General features: G+C 38.8%; 3 protein-coding genes and 2 long non-coding RNA genes across 11 annotated transcripts in view; 3 read left to right on the top strand and 2 right to left on the bottom strand.

Moving 5' to 3' along the window:
- Positions 1-10: 10 nt before the first annotated feature.
- Positions 11-1,142, bottom strand: LOC125385588. Its single transcript, XR_007225031.1, has 2 exons — positions 1,019-1,142; positions 11-961 (listed from the first exon to the last, which is right to left on the bottom strand). It is a non-coding gene; the product is annotated as an uncharacterized LOC125385588 (long non-coding RNA).
- LOC100648982 lies at positions 955-3,192 on the top strand. Its single transcript, XM_048408303.1, has 4 exons — positions 955-1,395; positions 1,645-2,022; positions 2,099-2,443; positions 2,551-3,192. The coding sequence occupies exons 1-4, from the start codon at positions 1,063-1,065 to the stop codon at positions 2,908-2,910; spliced, it is 1,416 nt and encodes a 471-aa protein (XP_048264260.1). The 5' UTR covers positions 955-1,062; the 3' UTR covers positions 2,911-3,192.
- Positions 3,120-15,007, bottom strand: LOC100643654 (myogenesis-regulating glycosidase). 2 transcript variants are annotated; one of them, XM_003397322.4, is made up of 11 exons: positions 14,821-15,007; positions 11,511-11,788; positions 10,860-11,096; positions 10,474-10,764; positions 10,274-10,368; positions 8,316-8,500; positions 7,229-7,365; positions 6,008-6,226; positions 5,816-5,926; positions 4,458-5,453; positions 3,120-4,339 (listed from the first exon to the last, which is right to left on the bottom strand). In XM_003397322.4, the coding sequence occupies exons 1-11, from the start codon at positions 14,863-14,865 to the stop codon at positions 3,433-3,435; spliced, it is 3,501 nt and encodes a 1,166-aa protein (XP_003397370.2). In that variant the 5' UTR covers positions 14,866-15,007; the 3' UTR covers positions 3,120-3,432. The 2 variants fall into 2 exon arrangements, with proteins under 2 accessions (XP_003397370.2, XP_012166661.2); XM_012311271.3 differs by lacking the exons at positions 8,316-8,500; positions 10,274-10,368; positions 10,474-10,764; ... (1 more) ...; positions 11,511-11,788; positions 14,821-15,007 and adding an exon at positions 7,494-7,616.
- LOC100644138 (nucleoside diphosphate kinase homolog 5) lies at positions 8,652-10,415 on the top strand. 3 transcript variants are annotated; one of them, XM_012311277.3, is made up of 5 exons: positions 8,658-9,124; positions 9,197-9,589; positions 9,679-9,817; positions 9,896-9,984; positions 10,072-10,272. In XM_012311277.3, the coding sequence occupies exons 1-5, from the start codon at positions 8,873-8,875 to the stop codon at positions 10,180-10,182; spliced, it is 984 nt and encodes a 327-aa protein (XP_012166667.2). In that variant the 5' UTR covers positions 8,658-8,872; the 3' UTR covers positions 10,183-10,272. The 3 variants fall into 3 exon arrangements, with proteins under 3 accessions (XP_012166664.2, XP_012166666.2, XP_012166667.2); XM_012311276.3 differs by having other exon boundaries at positions 8,656-9,124; positions 9,679-9,984; XM_012311274.3 differs by having other exon boundaries at positions 8,652-9,124; positions 9,679-10,415.
- Positions 11,813-16,337, top strand: part of LOC105666015 — a 12,447-nt gene continuing 7,922 nt past the window's right edge. For 2 of the 4 annotated variants that reach the window (XR_007225030.1, XR_007225028.1), the window contains exon 1: positions 11,813-12,535. This is a non-coding gene — a long non-coding RNA (uncharacterized LOC105666015). The remainder of the gene's footprint in view (positions 12,536-16,337) is intronic. The other 2 variants (XR_007225029.1, XR_001098946.3) reach the window with 2 other exon arrangements.

Below are 16,337 nucleotides of genomic sequence, written 5' to 3'. Positions count from 1 at the left end.
ATAAAAAAGGTTTGCAGTATAAAAAAGTTTATTTCAAAAACAATTCTCCATCTTCCCCTTTACTCGCAGTGTTTATCGCGAATATTACAAATTTTTAAATATTACACATTTTTCCAGTGCCTACTTTAGCGCTAGATTTCAGAGATGACAGTGCAAGTCAATTCTTTTTTTTTTTTTTTTTTATAACACACGTTCCGTGCTTTTTATATCAGAACACGAACTTTACCTTCTCTGTATTTCTTCCCTTTTTCTCTTTCGTCAATTTTCTTCGATGGAAGAACAACATTAAACAGAACAGCAGATCTTATTATGAACGAAGGTGAACTTGATCTTATGGGAATCCGGGTTGTCCGGGACGTGGGCAGATGCGAATTCCACGGGAGATTCTGACGTCAGCAAGATTATGGAACGACCAGATACAGAAACGGTTAGGGTTTACTCATTAATTAACCCTTAAATGCAAATGTTGCCATTTCACTCATATATGCTATCCCATTATCACGATACGATATTTATTGCATTGTAATTCGAATGTATGTAAACGATACGATCGAAGAAATGGTCCGCTCCTACTTGAATGAACCTTTTATTTCATCCTTTTAAAGAATTAAAATCATTAATTTCAAAATGTTTTATCCCGTTTAAAAAAAGTCACTCGTTTGAGGATTGATTTTTCGATGTACGTATCGGTCGTCATTAGACGATCATAGTCAATACGGTCTTAATTAATAATTAAAAATAATTAATTCAATGACGCCTGTTTAGGAGACTGAGGAATGCTACCCGGTGCAGAAATACCACGACGTTCGACGAAAACAGGGTGAATCGCATCACGATTTGAAACACAAGTGTTGTTTAAAGTGTAACCAGCCATGGACTGAGGTGGGGCCATCGGAATTTGGAAGGAGGCGTAGAAGAACAAAAGATCAGGTGCAACACTGTCCTTCTTGTCACTGTCCGCCTGAAACAGTGAAATATTCGATCGGAAGAACAAAGTACGTTTAATTGGCCGTTGTACCTTACAAGATTAGAACGATTCCTTTTGCTAGCTGTTCGAAAAACATGGATGCGGTTTTGAACGAGTACGAACACTTGTTGACGACTCCGACGAGTCAAACGTTCAAGCATCAAAGATCTCAGAGCAACTCGCTGTCGCCGAGATTATACGCATCGTCGCCTTGCAGCAACGCGGCGTATGCTCATTATCATTCGCGGAAAAGGCAACCGAGCAGTCATCGACGTCAATGTAGGAACGAGCAGGAACAAGTGCTTTCAATTATGAAGAACACGCTACATTCCGGTGGCAACGATCACGAGAGTTTTTATTGCGAATATCCACGGTCTATGAAGAACAGCTATAAGAAAGAGGGCTACTGTATGAAGAACGGTGATCAGGTAAAGATACTTGTTATTGGAGACTGCGGCTCTTTATGCATTTATGTTGCATTTGCATATTACGCTTGTATAAAAGGTAAGTATAAAAAGTATGTATAAAAGGTAAAATAAAATATTGCAATTGCTATTGCCTTGCCGTTTCTTTAATTGCATTTATAGAACTGTGACTTTATGTAAATACATCCGCAGTCTAATTAGTGTAACTGAACATGTCCAAATTTCTCGAGGATTAACACGTTTCCGAAATAGGCAATGACAGGAATTATGAAGACCATAGACGTGGACAGCGAGACGATGGAACAGTATATGCGACACAAAAAGGAGCGCATTTTGAAGTCAGAATCACGAACAAGAGAGAGACACCACGTTGATAAAGTGAATAGGATAAACGCGGATGAAAGATACGACTTAGGAGGACATAAAGACGACGGCTGGTTATACACTAAGGGTAAATTGAGATTCAATTTATCCAAGCACGAGAATGAAAATAAAATAGAGGAGGAAGGTTTGGCTGAGGATCGGAACCTACAGGGGAACAACAGATCTAGCGTGCAACCGAATAAACTTTCTATCCTAAAAGGCAGCAGTTCGCAGACTTCGTCGAAAAATAAAAACGTCGAAGATGCGGTGAGTCTTTCTTTAATCGCCGTACTTTTATTCTCAAGTATGAACATTCTATCGAAGCTATTTCTTCGCCTTTCAGTCCAAGCATAAAATTCCGACAGTCGACGCGAACGGTTATTCGAAAGAGGCAGATTTGTCAAAAGGAGCCGAGATTTGTAAACCGTGCCAGCGAACCGTTGTTCAACAGAATTCTCCTCGCAGCCCTGGCAAAGAATCGACCAGTAACTCTGAAGAAAGTAGAGACGAAAGCTCGTGTTGCGAATTAGTTAAGGAGGAAGACGAAGAATCTCCTTCTAGGAAGAGTATTTACGCAGGTGGAGATCTCGATCTCGATCTTGATCTTCGTGCGACTAAAAGTTATATCGTTGATCTAATCGATCGGGTTCTTAGCAAGAAATTCGCCATCTCGCCGGGTCAGCAAAAGGTTTTCATTCGATTTCAAATGATTCGATAAGCCAAAATTTGTTCATTATTTTTCTCTTCTTTTTTTCTTCTTCAATGCATCTGAACATACTTTTCATCGCGTTTCAGAACATAGAATCGAATCGAGAATTAACGGAACAAGGATTCTCCATAGAAATAATACGTGCGTTGCGTGATGACTGTTGCGAGATATTTGCAAAGGATCTGTCCAGCCATCACGAAACATCGGCTGAATGTATAAAACGCTTGAAAACCCTTCGATCGAAACACATGCAACACATTCAGGACGAGTTTAAAAAGCTGTGTGATCTTCAAAAGTTTCTAGACGAGTATTCACCGAGGCAGTCGTTACCCTCGTTTCATTCTCTTTCGGGTGCGATCGAACAGAGGGTGGAGGAACGACAGCAGCAGCAAGCGCAACAGCAACAACAACACGAAGAGAAACAGAATTTGGGTACGATATCGTGAAGATTTCAAGGGTCGATTTAATGGCATTAAATTTTCACGATTAAATAGCTCTCTATTATCGAAGAGATGCATTTCTATTCAGCATTAGATATAACGCAACGAAAGAAATAGATTTTTAGTTTACTACTAGTACTGTATATCGTCTATTTTTTTACCGAATTATTCGCGTTTGAAAGAACATAAGATTTTATTAATAAAACGCAGATGAATAAAATAAAATAAATATATTTCGATATATAAAGAAATAAATACTTTTAGAGCGTTGGAACGTTACAAACTTAACATTGGCGACAGTTCTTCAAATTCTTATCAGCCATTTTCTATCCTAAATCCATAAAATAAAGCGATCCATAAAGGAAGCGCGTCGATGTCTTTTTGGCCACAACTTTCTTCTTCCTTCCCTCGGGTTTTTCATCTTTTTTTATAGTCCCTTAAAATCTCCAAACTCACTCATCGTTCTCGTATACAGAAACTTGCAAAGGTTCTCCGTATACAAAAGTTCCATATACAGTGATATTCAATTTAAAATCTCGTATTATCCGGCATTTTCACAAAGTAAGCAACCTTATCCTCAGCGACTCTGTAATTGTGGATCCATCTAGATCCTTTCCTAAGGCTACCATCGATTCCATCCTTCCACACTCCTGCAGGCAGATAAACTTCTCTCTGTCTGCTACCGGAATAAAGTACGGGCGCTACTATAAGTTCCTCTCCCACAGAAAATTCATCAACGACAACGTGACAGGCCGGATCCGCAGGATCTAACATCCACAAGGGTCGAATTATCGGTAGACCAGTATCAAGTATTTCCTTAGCATATTTCTTTAACAACGGTGTCACTGTCTTTTGTCTTAAGGTCGTCAACGTCTTGGCTATTTCTAACACAGATTCGTCCGAGTATTTGCTTGGTAAATGAGTGAAGCGTATCACTGGTAAGAACGTAGACAGCTGTAACCATCTGATGTACAATTCTTTGTCCGGTAAATTCACTTCAAAGTCATTATCAGGATTGTTGTCAGACATGGGCAGGGCCACGTCTCCTCCAACAGCACCCGGCATAATGAATGGATAACCAATCATTCCATAGGTCAAAACTGTTGGTATGACAGTCTTGATGGCCTTCCACGAGGAAGAGAATGGCGGAAGGGAAACGAATACTGGCGGTCGTGGCCTAGAGATCGCGCCTGACACACCCATCACTGGCACGGATCCCAATATCGATTTTGTGAATATCGTTTTGTAATGATCCGGATTTGTCAGTGGCTGCTCGCATTTGTAATAGTGAGGCATGTCTTGCGCTGTGCCCAAGTCAAGGTAGAACGAGTCCACGTGGTACTTCATGATCAATCTTTCGAGCTTGGACTGCAGCCAAGGTAGAGTTTTATTGTTCGTGATATCTAGAACACCCACGCTGTTACTCTGCTTGTACCTGTAAACAGAATTTCGTATCTTTATGTAATCGTATTTACTGTATTATATATATATGATTATACATATGGGAATATATAATCCGTTGGACTACTTTTTGTCGACTATTCTATTTTTACCTAGCCAAAGCGGGTATTCTCGGATCGCTTCCTCTTTCAGAGATCAATAATCGGTTGGTCACCGCGTCTCTAAAATTGATAGACTCCGTAGATATAAACGGCTGTATACTGAACACGATTCTAAATCCTCGACGGTGAATAATATTAATCGTTTCTTCCATCGACGGGAATCGTTCCTCATCCAACACGAAGTCACCTGGACTAGGCTGCCACTCCTCGCTCAGCAAAACGTGTCCCTGTTTCAAGAAGCCCAAAGCTATTACGTTGTCCGTGTAATTGTAAACCGCTGCTTCACTGGTAGGTGAAATTTGCCAGACTGGTTCAGACAACAACGAGTGAACCGCGTTCAACTCATCCGGTTTTAAACCGTCCCACAAAGACTTCTCAGCCATGGAAGAATGCAAATTCTTCATATTATCGGTAGCACAGATTGTGTAATTTAACTGAGGCAAAGGTGTCAGATGATTAATATACGCGAAAGCATCATACTTCGCTTGCATACAGAAGTTGTTGCTTTTGTTTGCGTTAATCGACACGTAAAGTGGAGTTTCTGGATCAACCAGTACGGTAGCGCCTTTCGAGTTTAAGAAATATCTCTTGAGTACATTTCCAAAAGGATGTTTGGTAATGTCACCGGTAATAAAAGGACTTAAATCAAGTCGTCCACGTTCGAGAGGATAAGGCATATTCTGTACTTGGCCACCACCGTACCAATGGCCTCTTTTTTGCGACCAATCGAAGCAATCTTTGGGGTTGTAGTGAGGGTTTAAACTTTGCCAAGTAACGTGGTAACAGTGCATGTCCGTGTGTCTTGTGTGAGCGAGATATAGACGTGCTTGTTGAAGCCACTCCAGGCAAACAGAGTCTTGCTTCTGGTGATGAGATAGACAAGGAAATACTCCGGTCTCTGCTGGTATACCCTCGCCGAGTCTCGCTGCGATCACTTCCGTTCCGGTGCTGCTGTATACGTGCATCACTCGTTTGTTCTTATTGAAGCTAAAAATGACAGATTTAAAACATTTATTTATCGAGGCTTTCAGATACTGTAGCGCAATTTACACTGCCGGAAATTTCTATTCTAAAAATTCATCAAAATGATAATTGTATTCTCTAATATGCTATAAGTTTGATGCGTGACAGAGTATGAAGTTACGCAATAGAGAATAAAAATATACAAAGAGCACCATAGAAAGACGATGTAGAGAATATACAAAACTGTAGAAAATATTGGAAGCGTAGAACTCGTTGTAATATTTAAATAAATCTCTGCTTTTGTTTCTTTACCGATTATAACAAAGACATAAATTGGCATAAATATCCGCAGTCTGGTAATAAGAATATTACATCTTCTTGCTTACCTAAATTTGTCGAAATAGGCCCGTTGAAGGACATGCTGCGTGTAATAAATATGCGCAAATCCTACCAGGAAGACGACACAGAGAAACAATATACCGACGAAAGCTCGAAGTCTAAGAACAACCATCGAAACAAACGTTTAAACTCTAAGTCAGAAATTACCATAGGTAGTCACGTTTCTCAAACTTGTTTACCGATAATCGGCGTTCTGCCTCTTCTTGCTACTGCGTAGAGCTTGAGGAATCGACAACTGAAGTTTTTCCTTAAGCAAACTGCTAATGCTGTTAACGCTCGTTATCGTGGAGTTGGCGCTCTGCCCTCCAGATAGTTCCATCGGATCGTTTCCTAATTTTTTATTTATCATTGGAGACATGGTTCTGCCTTTCCTTCGAGGTGGAGCTTGCAACGGTACTCTAAACAATCACAAAAGGAAATATGTAAATTTTCTTCTTTCAAATGAAATATCTAAAAGAGGCAGCGAGCTTTACTCTCGTTTCTTCTTTTATAATACCTTTGCAGAGACACCGCACTGCCAACGTCGTATCTTGGCATCATTTTCTGTTCGAAACTTCGCGAGAACGATTATTACCGACGTTTGACTCTCATGGAATTTATCGTCGAATTAATAAACGATGGAAACTAAAACTGTAGCTTATTCGATTTCGCGTGCCAAGTGACTGCTAGAAACAAAGCGAGCGCGCGGTAAGCCTTAAAGTCTCGAGTGCAAACACTGCGTTAATCTCACCAAGTGCATCGTAAATTACACGAAGATACGCAACAGTGTACACGTAACACAAAGTACGCGGAAATCTCTTGGTGTTAAAGGCTGTTAATGGCCAAATACCGACTGACTGGCAGTCTGGTACGACGATTGGGAGAGTCTCGATCGTACTCTTAGTGCGATAACCCTGAAGCGATATAAAGAAGGTCGAATCCGAAGATGATCCTCGCACTGAGCGCACATAATTCTACGAAGACACGAATACTGGTTTTAACTAGTTAGACAAAGGATTTACATGTGATGTGATAAATATTAACGACAATGTTTCAGGAGTGTTCCTCTCTCCTTTTCAAAGGCAGTTCGGATTCGCGGTGTTTAAGATACGATATCGTTTTATGATTATTTTACTATATGATTAATTATTGTTTTGCTTATTAATTTTATATGCTGAACTTTTTCCTACGAAATAAATATTTATATTCGTCTGCGAGCGTGTGTATTTTTGAATAAAAATGCGTATAAAAATTTGTAAAACCTTGTACCGCAAAATTGGGTTCGCTTACTATGTTGTATCGATAATTATAATATTTTATTAGTCTTGTCATTTTTTTACGTTTGGAGGGGACGATTTATTAACGCGTGATCGTATTTAAAAGACTCACGGGATATTTATCAGCCGAATAAAAAAACTTACTTGGCCAACTCTTCGTCATTTGCTTCTTCCTCGGTCTCAGAACCGAGCGGACTTCCATTGGGCGTCGAACCGCTGTTGCTGAACGTCACGCTGCTGCTGTCGTCGCTCTCCGATCTCGTGAACTTCGAGGCGGTTCCCTGCGAAAGTTTGATCACTCGTGAACATCGAACAATCCTGGGAAAATCAATTTGATGACAAGTAACAAGAAGAGAAAATTTAAATCGTTGTCACGTTTCCTGTTTTATCGTTTCTTCCGTGACCTTACTCGTTTAAACTCTCGAAATGTCAAGTCACGATGAACAACGATGGAAAGTGAGACCTGCTGCTTCGAACGACACTCGTGAACTACTCTCACGGAAACGTAGAACGGCATAGCACAGCACAGCACGGTGAATGCATAGGTTGACGATGGTAAACATTACGTAATCATCGAGAAATCATACTTTTTCATCGACAAATCGCAACCGACTCAGAAACCGAAGCGAAAACTTTCGGAATTGAAAAAATTATATATAATTCAAAGATAATTTTTATATCAATTCCCACCATGCGATATTTGTGGCAGGTATTAAGCTCCGGAATAAAGAACAAACCTTTATCACATCCAGTTTTAGATTCTCAGATAATGCTCTTTTCAGAGAATAGTGAGATATAGAATAGATAGAACTGTATTTATAATCCTTGACATCCTTCACATGCATAGAGAATACTGTCTCGATCTTTTATGCGAATAACAAACACATACTACTATACATATTAAAGGTTTATCGTGAATAATACAGATATAATGCAAATGAATTATTCTTCACTGGAAGAAACCAGTTTCCAGCTTCAAATTCCTTCAGTACATTTAATAAACATATATACTGATAATTATGACAGAATGACGACAGCTAACGCTGTTGTTAGTACCTTTGCTGGGCTCGCACTGTCATTGATTATTTACAGTGAAGTTTAACACGATGTTTGATTTGCGAATATTAGAAAGAGACTGTGTATATGATTAAGCATTTATTATTGAATCCGTGAGAAACAAGTATCGTCTTCTATTCAACTTCTCCACTAACATTATATTCTTCGAACTTACCTTTTGTCTATCGATTCGTAGATCCTCCATTTCATCCAGATTACTCGGCATCGAAATACTCGTTTTACGAATTCGATTAGCTAGTATCGTGGGATCGATTGTTTCAGTACTCTTGTCATTCGGAACTTTTATAGTTTCCGTAATTTTGTCTGTGGATGTGTTATGTCCCGCCACCTTCGATGTATCTAGAAACCATAATTATTTTCTCCTTGTTATGTTGTATTTCTCTGAGAAATAGAAATATTAGAATCGTAACTTTTATTTGCGAATATAATTGAGTATGATTTCAACGCTATAAGAGAGAAATATTACGAATAAAATACTTATACTTATTTAAAGAAGTCATTGTTTCTACCGAATTTCAAACTAAAAACTATATTTTACTACAATCATCGATACTCGATCAACAGTGTTACCAACGTTACTTTGTTTACGATATTATTGCCTAAATGTCAACAGCTCTAACCTCGATAGAGTACGTTTTCTATTATACCAAATGAGCACAATCGACGAAGAAAATTATCGGAGAACGGCTGACAATCTTAAATACCACAAAAATGTGCGATTGCCCTGCGGATAAAGAGGATGGTAACATAAAGGTGCCGGAGACAGTGACGCTTTTCAAAAAATGTGCAAAATCGTATCGTCCAACGAAAGACATAACCGAACCACCGAGCTGTGATACAATTTCGGATAAAGATATCTGGAGTACTGTGGATTCTTCGCAATCGGATCATAGATGTACGATATACGGATCTCCAAAAGGATCACAGTCGAGCTCAAATAGTTTTAGCACTGATTCCAAAGTGGTAATTTTATTCTCGATTTTTCATAATCGAACAAAACGTTTCGTCAGCTACACTACTTTTCACATCATGTAGTACAAGTTCGTCGATTCTGGGGAATGCGAGTGTCTCGGTGAAGCCGAAGAAGAACCATGGCATCCACCGATATTCAGTTATGAGCCCTGCGTCGAGGAAGAGGAAGTCGAAGAAAGGCCAGACATCGAGTGCACGTTGGCAATTATAAAACCAGAAGCAATAATCTATAGAAAACAAATCGAGCAACGAATATTCGAGGAAGGCTTCGAGATTTATCAAACACGATGGCTGCAGCTCACGCCAGAACAGGTGTCCGAGTTTTACTCGGATAAATATGGACAGCTAAATTTCGCACATCTTGTTGCCTATATGGCATCAGAGCCTATAATCGTTCACGTTTTGGGGAAAAAATGCGCTGTTCATGAGTGGCGATTGCTCATGGGTCCGACGAAAGTAATTTATAAATAGGTTCGACCGTCTCGAGAATATCTCGGTTAATTCTTCAATTACATTTAATTATAGATTACATTCAATTATTTCAGGTCACGGAAGCTCGTTTGTATTATCCTGATAGTATAAGAGCGAGATATGGTAGAAGAGGCGAGGATTTTAAAAATGCTGTTCACGGAAGTAACACTCGACAAGAGGCTGAGAAAGAAATTCATTTCTTCTTTCCTGATTGTATAGATTCTGTAGTTACGTGTCCTTTTTTCTTTTTTTTTTTTTTTAATCATCGATCATTTCGTTTGTTTGTTTCAGTCATAGTCGAGCCTCTGCTGAAGAATCAAATAGCAGTGGATTACTTATGGGAAGTACTTAACCCCGTACTCGTAGAAGCACTATCAACAGTAAGAGAAACAACTTCTAGGATACCTTTTGTCAAACCTCAACGATTACACCAGAAATTGATAATTTGTGAAAATTCTTTTACACAGTGTTGCAAATTAAAACCTGCAGATCCTGTCCTGTGGCTTGCCAATTGGTTGATTATGAACAATCCGAACAAACCGAAATTGCCGCAAGATCTTGCCATGATTGCATCGTGAATATCGAGATTTATATTTTATACTTCCGAAGACTTTGTTGTTTTTCGTAAATTCTATTTTTCTGATATTAATAAACTACGTTTTATCTCACCTACTGTGATATTCTCCTTCTGAGGTTCGTGACGTTGACATGGCGCTCTTTTGTTTATTGTCCTTCTTTGCGTTCCGCTTAAAATGGGACTGTACCTTGAGAAAGTATCATCGCGTTAATAAATCATAACGACATGTTACAACTCTACCGTCATTTCTTTTTATTAATACTAGTTATAGTCGTTCTATCGATATCGGTACCTCGAAATTACTAAATTTTGCACAACATTCACAAGCTGTTCGTCCTCAAAAATTCCGTGGCCGAGCGTTTCGTTTTCTTTGGTTAACGTGCACTGTTCCTTTTCGACATTTCCATCAACATTCACCGTAGAATCCTTCGGTCTACCTCGTAAACGCTCTCCTTGTTCACGCGTAGAATCACAATTCCCAGTGTGACTCACAGTCGGTAAATGAATCGTATTCGACGAGTACAAATTATTCACTTTATGGACACGATTTATTTCGTCCAATCGTGATCCCCAAGTGGAACTCCTACACCCAAAAAAATTAATCCGTAATTCTGACGACTTTTCGATCGACGTATTATTCGACCGAAGAACGTGAGTGAAATCGAAATTGCGTTCTACCTAGGGCGTTCTTCGTTCACGAAACGCACTCTTGCTACTGTTCCGCCGCTCTGCTCGCCATCGAAATCATTGCACGTGATTTCCGGTGTCGTGCCAATTAATCTATTGTCGTCTGGAATTTCCAGATCGTCCCGGAGGTTACCGTTTCTTCTCGAACTCTTCCCTTCGTTCGACACCTTCTTTCTCGCTGGTTTTTCCGGTGTTTTCGCTGGATAGTATTTTCCTCCACTTGGTGACCTTCGAAGGGAAGATAAGGTTATTATATCGTTACCAGCGCGTGAAAGCTTTACAGGGTCGTTTCGTCTATTCCCGAAAATTAGGTCTAGTTCATACTTCGTATGCTTTATTCCCAGAAAGCTAGATTTAAATACTACTAAAATATAAATTATAGAATTAGACTTAGATCGCAGAGAGCTTCGTACGTCTTATTCCCAAAATCTAAATCCGCGTTGTAAGTAATGTCGTATATTTTGTCCTCAAAAACTAGGTCTAGACCGTAAAGAACGTTTTACAGGTATTTCTGTCGAATTTTCCCGAAAATGGCAAATTTAATAGTTTTCATAATTATTCTAAGTTAAAGATGGCGATCTGAATTTAATCGAAAAGAGATGGTCGTCGATCCCTGGCGTTAAACGAAGGCAATCGTTTTACCTGGAAGAGTGCCAAGGATCCACCCAGGTGGGTTCCCCGGAGCTGGTTTCAACAGCTCCGCCAGCGGGAAGATGTTCCACCACGCTGCTATGTGCTGGCTTGTACCAAGGTGACGGGATCCTGACTATTCTACCAGGGGATAAAGATTCCTCTGGCTTACTTCCGCTCTGTTGTGGCAATAAGAATGACAGGGAAACGCCTGGTCGTTCTGCCAAGCCGACTGGATCGACACTGGCTACACTGACGTCCCAGGGATCGACGATGGAGAGCAATACTTTCTGCGCAAAGAGAATAAGGATGGAGAGTATGTCGGAGGGAAGAGGGGCAATCAGAAGAGTACCGTCACGGGAGTTGGCTAGTTAAAGTTGATTAAAGTTATGTCGTGGTACCGTCAGTTGAGCCAAAGTGAAAAGAAGAGGATCATCTCCAGACGGTTGCGTCGTGGCGAGAAATCTTCGTGGGATCTTTCACGATTGAGCAAGGGAGGAACGTAAAGATTTATCGTGTCGTTGTTACTCAAATATTAGAAATTGATAAATTTCTGGCTTTTAAATCCGAGTGTAAAATGTGATGAGCTTCGAAATCGACATTCGTGAAACTAAAAATTCGAAGGTTTTTTTCGTTACGCATTTATAATCGCACTCGAACGAGCTCGTTAAAGAGAAATCAAATTATGGTATTTACACTCCGTTAATCATCGAAAGTGGCATCGAGCTGACAGTTCAACGTATACGAACCATTCGAATTACATAATGGAAATTGATAATGGCTTGGATGTCGCGCGCGTGCTATTTTCTTTCCTATTTTTAATGTACCAGCCAAAGTTTAAATCGTCGCTTGATTTTCTCTTTTTGTTTTTTTTTTTTTTTTTGAGAAGGTTAACTGTAGCTTCCGAAAGATAAAAGTAGTTCTATCTCGGCAAAATCGTAGGCAGATTTGTTCGAGGATAAAAACGAATCGGATCCAAGATGGAAAGTTGAATTAAGATCCGATTAAATAGGATATTTGAAAGGAGCCAATATTAGGTAATTAAGTAAGTAGTATAAAAACAGAGAGATTGGCGTGTTGTATTTATTCGCTACACTGTAAATGTATTTGCGAACTGTACATCGAGCGGTGTAGTCGGTACTATCAAGGGGACCATATCTTGTTTACGTTCGGCGGAGCAACGAACAGAGCTTTAAACAAACTAGACAATAAAACGATTAAAAAAAAACGTGCAAAGATTACATGTACGGTTTAAATCGCCGCGATTAGCGAATGAACAATTTTCTTAGATGCTCGTTTGTTACTTCGCTATTGATACACTAACATTTGATAAGAATAAAAGGAAGTATTACTTGTTGAAGATAAAGCTACATACATTGAATGCATGAGTCAGATTCCTCGTGATCCACGATAGATGTTTCAGCCTCTTTTCTCGTTCTACGAGACAATTCGTGTTTCCCTGATGTCATATTAGAATAGCATAATTGACTGTTAATTGCAAGATTACCGTTTCTTTTCTTTTCTTTTGAAATAAATACATTTTAATTCAACAGACCGAATCATCATTACAAAAGCGTTGAAAATTTGCACGAAAAGAGTAGCGACGTTTGGGACGACGTTCCTCCGAGTGACCGCCATTGTTTCACGTTTCGTTTATGATTCAAATCTCGTGGATTTCGTGAAGACAGGAAAACAAGGAGAAAAATTAACGACGATGATCTCATTCGCACGGTTGATTCGTTTGCACGCAGAGATGCGAGTTTTCTATGAAATTAGGTTAACAACTGCAGAAACAGTAAGATAACTTTCGACCTCGAACGAAAGATCGAGTTATAACTCGACACAACAGTAGCAACACAATGTTTTATCCTTTCCTCGAACCGTTCCGAGTCTAATTACGATGAGTTTTGACACTTTCCCGTGATCATTAATTCGAAAAATTAATTATAATTTACACGATATGCCAATACTTATCGTGCATGTTCTATATCTCGCGTTTAGTCCGATACGTAACATGCAAAGTATCGACATCCTATAAAAAACAAAATCAGATTTTTCACGTAATAAGGACTTTACGGACAAAGTTTAATTCAATCATGCAACTCTGTTATGCAAGCGACGATTTTGAAGGCCAAGGAAAATTGTTGAGGTAACTAAGAAAGGCTGTGTTGAGTCCTTTGTCGACAAATATCACTGGCAGCAAACTCAAAAATAGTTTGTCAAATTAGTTTCTATCGATCTATAATCCTTGATAATCGTTCGATTTGTCGTACAACGATATTAGATAACGTGTTTCAGAAAATACAGTGTCTGCAAGTTAATTTGAGTACGTAACGGAAATTCAAACAATAGTCGATAAATCCGTGAATCAGGACTGCCGATCAGACTAAAATAAAATAAGATCGTAATAAATACGGAGTGACAGTATCGTTTAAAATATTTATATTTGTAAGTTTCGTGTTATTTCCAAATAAATTTGTCATGCTTCCACGTATTCGGACATACGTTATAGTACTAAAGAAAAGGGGCTAATTAGAAATGCTAGATAACTCGCATGACGTCAGTAAGACTATTTAACAGGAAGCGATAGAATTCTTAAATAAAGATGATTTACGATAAGTAGTAATTTAAATAGATTTCATTACTTGATAGAAGCATTCCGTAATTAGAGAACATTACGATTTATCATTACTATTTATCATGGCAATTCAACGAGTAAAAACGCTTACAGTAAGAAGGTTGTTGCTTTATACGATTCTTTCATATCGTTTCATCTTTGCAAATGTTATTATTAAATGGGTCGGCAAAATCGAACGCAGCTTTGAAATGGTGTAAATCAATGCGTCAATTGTTGAGCAGTGTCAAAGTTGCATAACACTTTGGTCTGTTCGCACAATGAATTTTCAATAAACTACTGTACTTGTATATATTCGTTATACATATTGTATATAATTTCAAGATACAACTGAAAAAGGACGAGGAGAATAATTAGAATGAAAAGTATTAAAAAAATCACTACCGAACATAACATTTAAGTCTTAAGATTCCCTGAAGTTGATCGTCCTTTTACACGATCGAAGAAAAATTTCATAAAAACGCAAAGAAACGGATTCGCGAGGAAATAAACCTAGAATGTAATTTTGAGAAAACATACGCGCAACTTTCACGAGGCGTTTAAACGATTCTTATCGCTTCAAAGGCACGACGCGGTTCTACTAGAAAAACTATTAAAATTGTTATCGATCACGTTGCTCGAAATACGTTGCACTGCGCTGTCGAGAAAAAAAGTAAATGGAAAAAGACAAGAAAGATGTTCACTCACCTTTTGATTGTCGGCTTTCTTCCGTTTCTTCTTTAATCTCTCCATTATTCTGGATCGAACGTTCGAACCGGTTGATCGCAGGCGATTATCGAGCTTTCGAGCCTAAATTATACCGCGTACGTTGAGACGATTAGATGAGAGAACCTCCACCTTCGAAGACAGGTGGTTTTAGACTGATCTTCCGTTCCTTATATCGGCAACCACTTAGCGATATCTTCCGAGACCGCGTTCAATGTATCGGTAACGCGTTTGCGCGCGTATAAACACTCACCGATTTGCAAGCGTTCACTAATACATAAAAATTGAATACCGCATACTTGCATATATACAAGATATGTCCCTCTTTCCGCCCACGGACAACTGATATCGATAAATCCCGTGAGTGACCAAATCGGAGCGCGTGAGCGAGCGTGTTTACGCCGCTACCGATCGGATACTAATACAGTTCGTGATCCTTCGGTAGGAACTTTATATTTCCCGAGAAGACGGCTCGCAGTCACCAAGGCGGCCCATAATCGCGAAATAAAAATTTCTTTTTTTAAATGTTCGTGACGAGTTCTACGCGGCCTCTGGCATCGAAGGAGAAGAAGAAGATCGCGTTCGTAGGTATCTTTTTAAGGGAAAGCTTGTGACGAGCTCATGGAAGAAGAAAATTTCGAGCATCGAGGAAAGGGCTTGTTGTATAGTGATTAGCGATTAGTTTCGAAGAAAGTTCGTAACTTTGGGAAAGATTTGGAACGTATCGATCTCGCGAGTGTTGTCACGGCGCTGTTCGAAACGAAGCGAACGTTATTTGAAAACGAATCTGTGCAACTATTTGTTTTTCAACTCGGGCATCGTTATACGACGCGCAAAATCACGGCACAATTTATTACATAAGCGACATTGTATATCCAGCGTAACCTGAAATCTGCGAAATTATAGAGAAGTAATAATTCCATGAGCTTAGCTATGTTATCGAGCTGTGCAAAAAAATATCAGTATCAATAAAGACGGATGTTGTAATGTTCTCTGTATTTTTTCTTTTTTTTTTAAATTTTTCTTCTTTTTTCGTAATTTTATTTTTCCCCGACTGTTAACAAGATGATCCGAAAACAAATCCAACAATATCAACGTTAATCCGAAATACCAGTTTTACAGCAAAAGTCGCGAACTAATAGTACATGATAAATTGCTTGGAGCATTTGTTATTACGAGCTACGATTATACATAGTACCTTAATTAATGTCTAAAGAGTTAATTGTAATGATATGGTCTTACTGTAATAATAATTAAATTAAACTACCTAATTCGTCATCCAATTTTACAGACTTCTTTTTAACGTGATTATTAATGAAGTAATTAATAACTAACCGCCTTCTTTTTTGGACGTACTGTCCCCTTATTAGAGAAAAGAAATAACATATCTTATATTCTTCGATAAAAAAAATACTACTGGGCAACGATAAATAAGTAGAACTAATAAACTTGATGATTTTCGCACAATACAATTACATATAGTATAAATAAATATAGGC

The sequence above is a fragment of the Bombus terrestris genome, chromosome 8, assembly GCF_910591885.1.
Source record: "Bombus terrestris chromosome 8, iyBomTerr1.2, whole genome shotgun sequence".
NCBI lineage: Eukaryota > Metazoa > Arthropoda > Insecta > Hymenoptera > Apidae > Bombus > Bombus terrestris.
The sequence above is the reverse complement of the archived record's forward strand: the minus strand, read 5'-3'. Positions and strand labels throughout refer to the sequence as shown.